Source organism: Lutra lutra, chromosome X, assembly GCF_902655055.1.
Source record: "Lutra lutra chromosome X, mLutLut1.2, whole genome shotgun sequence".
Classification (NCBI taxonomy): domain Eukaryota; kingdom Metazoa; phylum Chordata; class Mammalia; order Carnivora; family Mustelidae; genus Lutra; species Lutra lutra.
Genome location: NC_062296.1, coordinates 48553895 through 48567770, shown reverse-complemented (window position 1 = coordinate 48567770; position 13876 = coordinate 48553895). Strand labels below are relative to the sequence as shown.

At 45.5% G+C, this 13876-nt stretch overlaps 1 protein-coding gene across 2 annotated transcripts in view; it reads right to left on the bottom strand.

The window, feature by feature from the left end:
* The window catches only part of HDAC8 (histone deacetylase 8), a 220539-nt gene that overhangs the window by 24505 nt on the left and 182158 nt on the right, over positions 1 to 13876 (bottom strand). For both annotated transcript variants that reach the window (XM_047716008.1, XM_047716014.1), the window contains one exon: positions 4129 to 4234. In XM_047716008.1, the coding sequence (XP_047571964.1) occupies positions 4129 to 4234 (106 nt within the window). The remainder of the gene's footprint in view (positions 1 to 4128; positions 4235 to 13876) is intronic.

Sequence of the window (13876 nt, the reverse complement as noted above, 5' to 3'; positions counted from 1 at the left end):
TTCTCTTACCTCTTATGTCCTCCCCCTCCTCTTCCTTCTTACCTCTTGGCCCTATCTGTCTCCTTTTCTATTCCAGGCAAACTTAGGGTACAGTCTGGGAACTCACAGCAAGTGAGTTATAACCTTCAATTACAATGCCAACACATACTTGTGCATGCACAACTCACCCTTCCTCTGCACTCAGCCACAGAAGGTTGCATCTGGGTTGCAACAAGAAGCTTTTGTCCCCCTAGGGACCTTTACTCAATTCAAATGTCATCAGTACTAGGGACTAGAAAAACTCTACCCCTGTTTCCTCACACAGAGCCAGGCAGGCTTGGGGAGCTAGCCATCCCTGGGGATTGATCACATCAGCACTGTTCCAACTCTGGAAAGTTCAGTGTGAGCCAGCTCTTCTGGAGTACATCAACCAGAGGAAAGGCAAACAAGTCTAAGCACATGAAGATGGTGTGAGGATGATTTTACAGTAGTGGGCATGAGCTAAGCTGAACGATCCACACTTCCTTGTGAGCACGGACACATATCTTCGAGATTCACTGGCACTAGAAGAGCACTTTGTTAGAGCAATACATAGCTTTTTCCTGTATAAAGCTAACAGCTTGAATTGACTCTCCAAGGTTTTTTGTCTTTTTTTCCCTCTTGGAAAGACTAATGGGCAGTAAAGATGGGATAAGGTGAGGTCTAAATTTGCCTTTCCCTCCAGTCAACCTGTGGCACATGGAACGTATCTCTATAAGATGAACTTCCCCAGGTTTGATCTTCAGTAGGTTAAAAAATCCCATCTTTTGTGCTTCTAGGGGAATGTGATGAGAAAGAGAAAAAAACCCAAGCTCAAGGCTGAACAAATTCAACTGAGCCATACTGGCTAAACTCCCTCCCGTAGAGTGGAGCTTAATCCATCCACTCTATCATGGCCATTCCATCTTCCCAAATCAATCCATGCCTCCCCCCTCCTTTGTTTTTAATATGGGGGAAGGAGGCCAAGAGACACTGTGAGAAATGGCCAGCCTCACTGAGGTTTTAATATGCAAGAACAAATGACAAGTCATGTAGGCAGGTTCAGGAAAATCTTTCAGAATGTAGAAAATTCAGCAGCTTTTCCACACTGACCATTGTCATGGCAACGCACTATCTGATGGCAGCATGCGTCACCAGGCTGGAGGGGCACGGTCTCAGTATAGCAGGTTAGCCTGGCCATTTTTAGCAACATTTGGACTTCTTTCTAGCCTCATTTCTTCTTGGTTTAGCTGAATTTCTTTCTGGTTCTGGACTTGTGAGCTCTGTTCATTTGCATGGCTAGAACACAAGACTTTGTCAATATGAAGGAGATGGCTAAATGGAAAATCTGATGATTCCTAGTATTCTATAGCCAGTCTACTTGCTGTCTGCCCTCCCTGGCTCCTCCCCACCCACTCTCAGCCATTTAATTTCTTTTCTTCTCATCAGTTCTTTCCTCTACACAGTATTACCTTCCTCCACCCCCGCCCCAACAACTGTGACTCATCTACCAACCCCTGCACTCTCATCATATTCCTTTTATTGTTTTTCTATTTTCTCATTTTTAACATACAGCATCCTAGGATCTTAGGATTAGAAGGAACCTTAATAACCTAGTACAATTGCCCTCCCCCAATGCAGGAACATGTCTATGATATGACAGTCAATTGACTATCTAGCCTCTACTTGCAAGTCTCCAGGAACAGAGTCCTCATTCCTTTTGGGCAGCCTGCTCCAGTTTGGGTAGCTCAAAATGTTAGAAAATTCCTCCTCCTACTGAATATAAATTCTCCTTTTTTATAATATTTACCCATGAGTCCTAGTTCTGTGCCCTGTGACCACATAAACTCTGCAACAGCCTCTCAGAGATATGAAGTAAAGACCACATCTCCCTGAGTCTTCTTTTCTCCAAAAGCCCCAGCTCCTCCAACCAGACCTCTTGGAACCTGGTCTACAGTCTTTTCTCCCTCCTGACTGACCAGTAGCATGCTCCTGTTTGCCTAGAGCCCTTTTAAAGTGAGGATGATACTACATCAGTATGGCTGGAGGCCAACTTGTCCTGGAGACTCACACCAATGTCCCCATTGACTAAAATCCCTAGCTCTTTCAGACAAAATGCTGCTGAGTCATAACTTCCCATCTTGTGTGTGTCCAGTCGCTTCTGAGGACCCATTTCCTGGTCCTTACATTTTCTCTCAGCTTAACGTCTCTGTACTGCTATCAGAATATTGTTTTAACCTGTCAGGATCTTCTAAAAACCTTGACTTACATGTAACTTACACGTCCTCTAAGATTTTTGATGATCCCCCCCCCCGCCATCGCCAACCCTCAAACTGATCTTTTATCTCAGGTCTTTTAAAAATGTATTCCTCTTTTGGGTTTCTTACCTTTCCTAGTTCTCTTCCCTTTGAATTACCTTCCTTATGTCTTCTCTCACTTGTCATTTCCATTTCCTCAATAGCAAGATGTCACCGCTCTGGAGATATGTGTCTGGGTATGTGTGCAGGAAAGCATGAGGGCATACAGATATCTGCACATACGGAGGTGTGAGCAAGAACCTGCAGAGGCTTGTTTAGTTTATCTGTTTCTATTGCTTTGTCTGTACTCTACCAGGATTTAGAGCCTGGATCGGGGGTGGGGGGAGGGGATGGTAAGGTTGAAGGAAGAGGGGTAAGTAAGAAAAGTTGGTTCAGGATCAGTCCCAAAGGAAACAGGGAAGGTGTCCTGGGTCTGTGAGGGGCAGGAGGAAATTAGGGTGGGAGCACTAGTGTTAATCAGGGCTGCAGGAGAGTGAGAAGGACTGGCAAAGGGCGAGGAATAGAAAGAGTTGAAAGGACTTAAAGACTGTACAAGGGGGGAGGATTTGGTTAGAAAGTGAGGATTTGTGGGGTTGGTATCCACCATGACTCCAGAGGGAGGTAGCTTGAAACTATAGGGTCAGGAGAAGGATGAGAGCTATGGGACACCTCACAGAGACAATAAGCCTTGCTGTGAGCATAGCCTTATAGGTCTATGACTTGTGAGCTTAGGGAATTTTCTCTGCCCAAAGGAGCCTGGGACGTGGAGTCCCTGCCTAAGGACTTGGCTGTTTTCACAGGCTGGACTCTACTAGAGGTTAGGGCCTTAATATAACTTTCAGCAAAGATGCCCCCCTAGGACACAGTGCCTTCCCTCAGACTAACTCTGGTACAGACTAGGCCTCCCTTTCATGCTGGTTTCTATTCCAACGAGGGAGTCAAAGGTAGGAGAATTGCTACTATCTTGGTCGTTATATGAATAAACATGGGAATTTCACTCTCCAAGATGGGCAATATGATACCCTTAGCCTCTTAATTCTACAAATAATTAGGACCCCCAAAATATGCACACATACATACAAATTCAATTAAATACGAAAATGGGTGCCAAAACAACTTTACAATAGTGTAGAGAAAGTGAACTGAGTTATGGAGCAGCAGCTGGGGCTTGGGGAGGGGCTCTACTGGAAAGCTAAGGGCAGCTTCCCCCGACAGCTAGTGGACAATGTGATCAAGATGATAATAACCCGATGGCTGCCATTTTCCTTCTGGCCAGAAGCCAGAACAGTTGTGGGCCAGCCGGAAGAAAGGGCAGGGTAGGGAGCCTTCTCCATCTCCAGTGCTCTGGGAAAAGACTGGGGAGCCTACTCTCAGGGCACCAGAATCCAGACTATCCATTGTAGGCCTATGGTCTCTCAAGGCCAGATTGGACCATGGAACTATACAGGAACACAATGTCTGCGAGACCCTCCTTTCCCCTCCCTGAAGTCTGAAGAGGCTTGAACTTCCCTCACCTTCAAGAGGGTTTTACTGTTGTTTTTTTAAAAGAAAAAGCGTTCCAGGGCACACTTGAGAACTGGTTTTTCTCTGGAGGTGCCTCCAGATAAACCTTTTGTCCCCCTGAAGGTGACATTAGCTGGCCAAATGACAATTCCAGTCAGAGTGGCCAGTGTGGAATTCCAACGACAAGCTATCAGGCCAAGAAGATGTTTCCCTTCTAAGTCAGTGAAATGGTTAGCCACTAAAGACAAATGGTATTTGGGGAAGCCCCCAGCGACAGGCCACTGCAAGCTGGGTGCAATGAGGAGGGCAGAGCTTGAGGGGTGGTGCTCACCTTTGATGTAGTTGAGGATTTGCTGGACTCGGTGGGGCTCATTGCGGTCTGGCCGGCAGCTTGGCGTGATTTCCAACACGTAATCAGGACCATATGCTGTGAAAAACTGTAAGGAAAAGGGAAAGGCCAAAAAACAAACTAAACCACAGGAAACCTCCAAAGCAAACCACATACACACAGAACAACCGAAAGAAAACCACCAGTACTGACAAGGAAAGGGAGGCCCAGGGGCGCTGGGCAGGACGATTTGGCAGGAAAGGCCCATGCCGGTGGTACCACTCCTCTTGTTCAAAAGCCCAGGGACAGGTCACTGCTACATTATTTAGCATGTTGTTCAAGGTTCTCTCTGCTCCGGCATCCACTTTTCTCTCCAGCCTTAGTTCTTACTGCACCCTCCTCTCTGGCCACACTGGCCTGCCCTGGGCTCCCCCAATCCCACCGTGCTTTGCTCTCTCCTTAGGATCTCTGCCGTCGCTCCTTGTTCGGGTTGCAAAGGCCCTGTCCTCAATTTCTGCTGCCTGTGAAAAACTTCCCCATCCTCCAGGCAGAGCTCAAATGTCACCTCCTTCACAAAGCTGTCCCTTATTTTCCACCAACCCCCAGAGTGTTCTTTTGGTACCTTAATTTTTTGGCCCATATTCAACAACGAGTGCTTGCCCGCCTGTCACACGTGGGTCACTGTGCTGGCTGCTGGGAGGACCATGAAGATGGGCAAGACCTCCTCTGGGATGCACTCGCTCCTCACAGGCGCATTCTGCCCCGGACAGAGATTTGTCAACAGTGACCTGAGCTCCCTGCACTGTCAGCTTCTGGAGGGCAGGCAGCACCTATGTCTTACTACCTCCTTGATCCTCACAGGCTAATGGCAGTTGCCTGCTAGTTTCGGTTGCCTTGAATTCCCTGACCCAGGAATGTCAAGCAAGCCTGGTTTCTCCAGTTTTTCTTTTTGTAGCAGAGTTTATTTGTTCTTTAAATTCAGGGAATCAAAATAAAGGTTTTTGGATTCTATTTCTAGCTCACTAGATGATTCCTTGTGACCTCTGGTAAGTCACAATATCTGATTCAGCTTCTCTATGAGGGCCCGCTTGGGGAAAAACACTCCACGACAAAGGGAATCATTCAATTGGGATAAGTCCTTGAATGGGAAGTATGCACAACTACTATTTCTGTTTAGTTTTAAACAGAAATAGTATTTGTGCATACTCTCTGGAGAAAGAGCATATGGTCCTTAACATTACGTGCTTTCAATAGTGATATTGTTAGGCAGTAAGTATAACAGGGGGATTCAAATTCCACGGGAAAAAAATGGTAGAGAGCACATGAAAAAAGGGATGTGGATATGGGTCGTGAATTTGATGTCATTCAGAGAAGCCCAGGGTTATTGCCACTGCCACCAAATTATCCTTGTTAAGAGTCTGGATGTATATCTGGCACCATGGGAGATGTTGTGGAAGCATCTGTAAGGGTTCTAATGGCACCTTTGTGGAATCCATGGGAGTCATTTGATGGGTAGATGGCTTTTGCACATCCACAATGGAAAGCTACACATTTAGTTAAAAGTAAAATGCCCAAGACTGTCCCAGTGCTTATTATATTGCCTTTTTTTTTTAAAGATTTTATTTATTTATTTGTTAGAAAGAGAGAGAGAGAGAGGGAGCGAGCATGAGCACAGGCAGACAGAGTGGTAGGTAGAGGCAGAGGGAGAAGCAGGCTCCCCGCTGAGCAAGGAGCCCGATGTGGGACTCGATCCCAGGACGCTGGGATCATGACCTGAGCCGAAGGCAGCCGCTTAACCAACTGAGCCACCCAGGCGTCCCTATATTGCCTTTTTAAAAAAATGGACTGAAATAGAAAGGAAAGGGGGGCCTTGTTCCTTCCTGCTGGAATCATTTACTCTCTGATGCCTGGAGCCCTGAGTCCTGGAGACAGAAGAAGGCTTGAGCGGAGCTCATCTTCACCAAACCAATATATGGAAGAGACACAAGAGGGGTTACCCGGGGGGATACACCCAGAAACTGACCCCCCAGTATGATCAAAGAAACTTGACGGGTTTGTCAAGTTTTAGATAAGGAGGGCCCCTCAGTCCAAGTTCAAGGATCTCATGGGCTTGGCTCTGGAAGAGAAGGCTTCAAACAGGTGTTGCACTCTCTTCTTAGGCGACCTCTTTCCTCCAGAGGGTGTCAAGTAGCACACTCATTCCACAGGTATGAAAAGATGGGTTTAGAGAGAGCGATAGAAGAAAGGCAGCTGCAATTGCCTTTAGTGCTTTGATGCTGGGAGTTTGGGTCCTCTCCCAGAGTGGCCACTTAAGTGACCACTGCTGGGACCCAAACTCCCAGCATCAAAGCACTATAAAAATCAGAGGCAGGGTGCCTCACTGAGATACAGAAAGAGAGAATGTTCTGCCTCCATCTCTGGAGGCAGAGGCTCACCGCTGATCCTCTGTCAGCAAGACAGGTTGTGAGCTGTCTATTCAGGGCTGAGCATTTGAAACAATACGTCTACACTGTGAATGCCTACAGTGTGATTACCCATACCCTTCTGCTTTAGTTCCTTCTTTGACCAAGAGCGCGCAAGGTTGCAAGATGGACAGCTGGGGCCAGAACAGATTCCTATGTAACAGAACTCAGTTTGACTGGGATTGAGCCTCTCAATCTGGCTGCATTAGTACCTGGCTTTAACTGACCTATGAATAACCCCTTCCTTGCTGAGGCAGGCCGGCTGCTGCTAATAACCAAGTCTGGGTTCCTAAACATCTCTCCACCTTGGCCAATGAAAGAGTATTCCCAGGTCCTGCTTATTTGCACTGTTCTTAGGCTAGGGGACACTCATGATTCAAGAAGGTCCCTGTTTTGTGATCCAGTTCGACATGGCAGCTGGCTGGTCCTAGCCTTGGGAGGCTCTGTTTGAGGCTGAGGGAAGTGACAGGCACCCAGAAGTTAGAGGCTTATACCTAAGGCAAAGGTGTTGCCCTATTCCCCGCTCTGTCTCCCTCATGGCAATTCTCTGTTTCTGTGTTATATTATGCTTTTATTTTGGCACTTGTTAGCGCTTTTCTACTAGACTATGAACTCTGCAGAGGCAGAAACTTCTGTCACATTCTTTGTTGAATTGAAGTCAAGTCATCAAAGGTTCTCCTTAAACCTTTATTTTAAAGTTACGTTGAATGAAATTCATTCACAAAAGATCTAGCTGGCTGTTCAGTTAATTCTGTGGAATAATGCAAAGAGCCAACTCATAGCATTAACAGCTTTTCTGGACTCTTGAGGCAGCATGATGAGGTGGAAAGAGCCCTGGCTTTAGAGTCAGACAGAGCTGGATGTTCTGTCAGGATTTAGTCATGTGCCTCAGGTGTGCTGCTTAATCTCTCTTTTGTCATTGCTACCAGAGGGCTGAGCAGAAATGCCGACCTGGCTGGGTTGTTAGAGATAACATGAACAAAAGGGCCTAGCACAGGGCCCAGACCATAGTAGGCCTTCAGTAAATGTGAACTCCCTCTTCCAGAGGCAAGAGGCCCTTGCCTAACTGAGGTGCCTCACCCATACCCAGGGGGATGTTGGGCCAAGTACTTGGGGTGGCTATGCAGAAAGAAGAACATATTCCTCCTGCTAGACAAAGCCCAGCTGCCCCAGTGTCCTCTTTACTGGCCTAAACCATTAGCTCTGCGTAGGGCCTGTGGAGAAACTGACTCCTCTCACAGTTTCCTGCCCTATGCTCCTGCCACTTGTTACTGGAGAGGCTGGAAAGGAAATCTGATCACATAAGGCAAAGGAGATATTGGGGTGGAGGGATTTGGCCAGCACTAGAAATAGCTTGAGGCCCCACCCTGAAACTGCCTTGCAGCCCTGAAGAGGAAAGGAAATGGGCAAGCAGCAATCCCATTCCCAGACAGGTGGAGCAGGGATGAAAGAGGCCAGCTGGCCTTTTAGTCAAAACGCTGGCTTTGATCTAAGCAAAGGAAGGAGGGAGGTGCTAACCCTTCTCCACCCCTTCCCCTTTTCCCTCAGCACTCCTTTTGCTTTCTGAGTTTCAGTTGATACATTTTTGAGGGGAACATAGTAGCGGAAAGGAGGCAAATGGAGAATCCGAAGTGGGGTTGAGGGATGGGAACTGAAGGTAATGGCGACTTTAGGGTAGTTGGTCCTTTCTTGACTCAAGAGTCAATGAATAAAGAAATGAAATAGCTCAGTTCTCATTCAGGTCAGCCCAGCTCAAGGCCCTTTTCTTGGTCACTCCTTTCCAGCTCTTGCTCACACAACGCGAACAGTGTACACTTAGATATTTGGCCAAGAAGATATTCAGAAGAAGTCTTAGATTTGCTTTTATTCCTTCATAGTCCAATTTGGTCACGGGAGACCAAACCTGGAGCTACCAATCCTTTTATCCTTCTTCCTTCAATGTTTATTGAGTGCCTACTATGTGCCTGCCAAAGTAAGTTCATGAGTTACAAAGACAGTAAGATGTGTTTAGAAGGAAGAATTACTACAAAACAGTGTGATGACAGGTATAACAATAATACCAAAGATAAAAGTAATAAAAACATTTATTAAAGGCTTATATGTGTCAGGCACCTAAAGTATCTCAGCACTTTTTATGGGTTGACTAACTTAGTCCTCATAACCAACCCATATGGAGGTACTAGAATTATTTCCATTTTAAGATGAAGATCTGAAGTGTAGAGTAGTCAGATAACTTGACCGAGATCACACAGCATGTGTAGTGCTGAGATTCGAACCCAGGTCATTCTGGAGATCAGCACTACTTATAGGAACCTCTAGATTATCTCAGAAAAAGTTATGTGTGTGTGTGTGTGTGTGTGTGTGTGTGTGAGGGTGGTCTGCAAATAGGGTATGACGGCTGGGAGGGAGGCATTCCCAAGAGAGCCTTGGGTAAAGGCAGTGAGTGTGGAACAGAACTGTACATTTTAGGCACTGAAATTAATTTGATATAGCTCAAGGGTAGGGCATAAGGAGAATTAGGACATGAGGCTGGGGAGGCAGGCATGAGTTTCCCAGTGGGTGCTGCCCGCTGCCCACACTCAGGCATTTGGCCTTATTCCAGACTGGAAGGTTCATGAGGGCAGAACATTGTTTTACTTCCTGCTGTTTTGCCAGTTCCCAAAACAGTGCTTGCATCTAGTAGTTGGTAAATAACTATTTGTGGGAAAAGGAAATGAAAACTTGGGGGAGCTTATAAATGAGGGAATGGATAGGTCAGCTGTGTCCTTTAGAAGACTCACTGGCTACAGTGTGGAGAATGGAACAGCATTTGAGGGCAGGAATGCAAGGAGGGAGTCCAGTAAGAAGGCTGGTGCTAGAGCCATGATGAGTGGTATCTGGGTCGGAACCATAACAGTTGTGGGAGGAATGGAGAGATTGAAAAACTGAAATGATAGCATTAATAAGACTAAACAATGAATTGGGTGTGGAAAGTAAGGAAGGAGAGAAAGCCAAGGATGTTGGACCATTTAGGAGACGCATTAACGAGATGAGGAGTACAGGCAGAGGACAAGGGCTAGTGGCAAGGTGTACGTGTGTGTGGGGAGCTCAGCAGGTAGCATTTTGAGGGTCAGGATCCTAATGATATGGTGCTCTGGAATTTAGGAGAGAGGTTGGGCCTACAATATAGGATATGTGTTAGAGATTTCGGAGTTGTCAGTGACATTAAAGAATTGGAAGAGAATTGTCAGGGAACTGTCTTGGCTGGCAGGGGAGGCTTACTACAGAGTGAGAAGGGAAGAGAGGCAAGGAAAGAATCATGGGGAACAGCCAATACTTCAGAGGTGGACAGAGGGAGTGGAAACAATCCTGGCGACAATCTGAGATACCACAGAGAGTTTAAGTAAAAAGAGGGCAGTCTTCTGATTTGTCCACGGGAAGGAGAGCTTTGCTGTAGCCAAGTCAGTGGAAGGTGTGGACAAAGACTGGAAAGTCAGAACGGGAGGAAGTGGAGATGAGAATGATGGTACAAATACACTTTTTATTTTAAGAGTTTGACATAGGGGTGGGGTTGAGGTAGGGTGGGTGATTTAAGATGGGAGGGTCTTACATATATTTATAGGCTGAGGATAAGGACCCTAGAATGTTTGTCTTTTCTGGCTCCAGAGCTCCACAAAGGAAGAGTACTGTTTTATTCATATTTATTGTACCTTCAGCTCCTAGAATGGGGCCTGGAAAATAATAGGTGCTCAATTCATGTTTCTTTTTTCTTTTTTAAAGATTTTATTTATTTAACAGAGACACAGAGAGAGAGGGAACACAAGCAGGGGGAGTGGGAGGGAGAAGCAGGCTTCCCGCTAAGCAGGGAGCCCGACCCGGGGCTCCATCCCAGGACCCTGGGATCATGACCAGAGCTGAAGACAGACACTTAACGACTAAGCCACCTTGGCACTCCTCAATTCATGTTTCTTGAATGAAGGAAATGAAATGTGTTTGGGATTCTGAGAAGATTCGCATCCAGTAGAGAGAATTAGGGTCTTGAAAGACAGGGTGATTGCAAACAGGCAGGAACGGGGTAGGGTGGGAGGTAGTCAGTGGAGGCAAGAGAATGCTGGACAAATCTGGGGACCAGCGAGTATTATAAAGTTAGGTAAAGTTGGTAAAGGAGAGCATGGGAGGCCTGAATCCCAGGTTGAGGAGACAAAACTTGCTGTGACAGGCACTGGGACAGCCTCGATTAGATCTATGCCTTAGGAAACGTGGGAGCAAACGTAGAAAGGCTGGGTGACCAGTGTGGAGGCTTTTGCAATAGTTCAAGGGGGAGATAACGAGAGCCTGAACAAGGGTGATTGCTGTGGAGATGGAAAGAAGGGGAAAGAGACATTGTAAAGGTAGACTCACCAGGACTTTGGTAAGTGACTGGCTGGAGACGAAAGGAGAGAAGAGAAGGGAGAAGTCAAAGTTGACTCCTAGGCTTTAAGTCTGGCAAAGCGGGAGAATTCCTGTGCCCCTGACAGAGCTAGGGTAAATTAGCAGGAAGAGCTAGTATGGCTAAGGGAAGGTGATGGGATTGGGTTTAGTGGGGTCTGAGATGGCAGGAGGGAATCTGGGTCACTGTGTCTAGCAGGCAGCTGAAGATGTGATGATGGTGAATGGAAGAGAGGTCATGGCTGAAGACTAAGGTGGTAAGGGGATAAAAAGATCCAGGGAATAGGCAGAAAAAGAGCAGCTAGAGAAGAAGAAAGGGAACAGCAGAGTGAAATCTCACAGTCTTAGGGATTCAGCATGAGGAAGATGTTTAAAGGAATACATTTGCCATGCTGGCAATGTGCTTCTGTGGCTGAGAATTCCTCTCTCCTAGTCAGTAGGGGAATATAGTGATACTGCTTCTAGACAGCCCTCTTTTTATTACTCCAAGTAGCTCTCAATTTTTTTTTTATTGTTAACTCAAGGTTTGCCTTTCTCTAAAAATTAGACTTGATTCCACCAGGGTAAGCCCAAGGTCGGTGCCAATCCCTCTTACAGAACCCTGAGGCTTTACTTTGCTTTCAGTTGGGGAGGCTGGCTGGTTAGGTTGGCCCTAACCAGGAAGTGCATTTCTTGTCCTGAATTACTCTGTGAACAGAACTCATCACAACCAGAATAACATAGCACCAGCGCTTTGAACCATAATATGGTCTTGCATGATGCTTCTCAGTCTTTCCTATGTCACCAATTATTCCATCAAAGAACCTTGGCCCAACCATGATGGAAACAAAAAAGCTCTCCTTTCCCCAGAAAAAAACATTTCTGTTTACAGGAAGTTCAGTTATTATAGATATCACTTATGGTACATTTTACGAACACAAAATTGTGGTGGTATTATTATGAGTAAATTTTATTGCCCTGGCTTGATAACACAAAGACACAAAAATAATAACCCCATCAGTTGTTGGACTGAACTGGCAGGAAGCAACACATCAAAAGCAATTGCTTGTAGGCAGGGAAATGGGGAAGTAGGATTGTCCAGAGTATGACCAAGAGAGGTCGGGAAGATACAGCTATTGGAGATAAGATGTTACCATGGCGGACGTGAGGATGGAAACCAAGCATCCCATCTAGACCACATCTGTCCCACTTATAGTACTCATCTCATCCCTTGAAAACAGAGTCAGTTCTTTTTTTTTAAGATTTTATTTATTTATTTGACAGAGAGAGATCACAAGTAGGCAGAGAGGCAGGCAGAGACAGAGAGAGGGGGAAGCAGGCTCCCTGCTGAGCAGAGAGCCTGATGTGGGGCTGGATCCCAGGACCCTGGGATCATGACCTGAGCCGAAGGTGGAGGCTTTAACCCACTGAGCCATCCAGTCACCTGCAAAGAGTCAGTTCTTAAGAACTGTTTTATGGTGAGGCTCCTATACCAGTGCCAAGAAATGTTTGAATGAATGAGTGAATGAATGAATAGGTCTTGGAAATAGTTTCATTATTCAGATGTTTTGACAGCATTTTAACTATCGGTGTAGAAAAAAGTTTATTAAGCAAAATAATCAGGTAAACCTGGGGAATGTTAGTTTATGTGAGTACTAATTATATTTAAACAGAGCATATGTCCAGTATTAACTAGTCTTATTTCATTAGCTAAAGTACTTAGAGGCTTTGTAAATACACATATATGGCCCTTTAGTGTACTATGTATTCACTAAGGTCAATCCACAGCATTTTGTGTGTGTGTGTGTGCTAGGTGTGTATGTGTGAGTTTGTGTGTGTGCATGTTCTATTAGGTGCTGAGTAACAGCCACGAACTTTAACCCGTGGCTTTGGACTTTCAGCCCAGCGGGCTTTCCATCACACCATGAAGCAATCAGCACACTTAAAAAGTGAGATTTCTGGAGTATTATGGGACGAGCCCTAAATTTTTGCTCCACCCGTTTAATAGGTGTATGACCTGAGACAAGTTACCTGACAGTTGTGTCTTGGTTTTCTTGTTTGTAAAATGGGGACAACAACAGAATTTCCTTATAGAGTTGTTGTGACAAAATATGAGTTAATTCATGTAAAGCATTTAAAACAGTGCCTGAAGCATAGTAAATACTCAGTAAGTGTTATTTAATGCTAGATGATATTATTATTATTATCATTATTATTATCTTATTAATATGATTTACCAACTGTGCAAAGAAACAGGAGTTCTGCGTGTAATGGACAGTAGCAAAACTGGATTTTTTTTTTTTTACAAATGCCCCTGGAGACTTAATGAGGGTGAGTTTCAAAGAGCTGATTCTGCATCTACAAACTCTGAAACCAGAAAGTAAGCAGAGAGATAGGGAAGAAGGGAAGGATACCCCCAAATGAAAGGAATTAAAAAAATACAATGGAAGAGAGGAGGAGGGAATGAGAAATTGGAAGTGGAGGGAAAGAGAGGCAGGGGGACAGAGGTGACAGAAAGAAGAGATAAATATGGAGTACATTTGGTGAGGGAAGGAGGGAGGTACAAGGAGGCGGCCGAAGAGACAAGGACAGGGTGGCTGCCACTTGACTAGGGGTCTCCCTGCAGGCCAAGGTTTTCCTTCAGGCGTGGTTTCAGGGGTTTGGGAGAAGGGTCCTGGCCAAGACTAATACCTTCCCCACATCACTGCTGATCCTCAAATTTCCACGAGTAGAGAGAATTCCTTCTTCAGAAATATATGCAGGGCCGACTTTGGTTATACTGTATGTCTCTGTTAATCAAATGAATATTTTGGAAACAAGCCTACACATGAAGCTTTTTTTTTCTTTTTCTTCATTGACTTTTCCTTAAGCCAAGGGTGGGAATGGAAGATGGGAGAGTATAG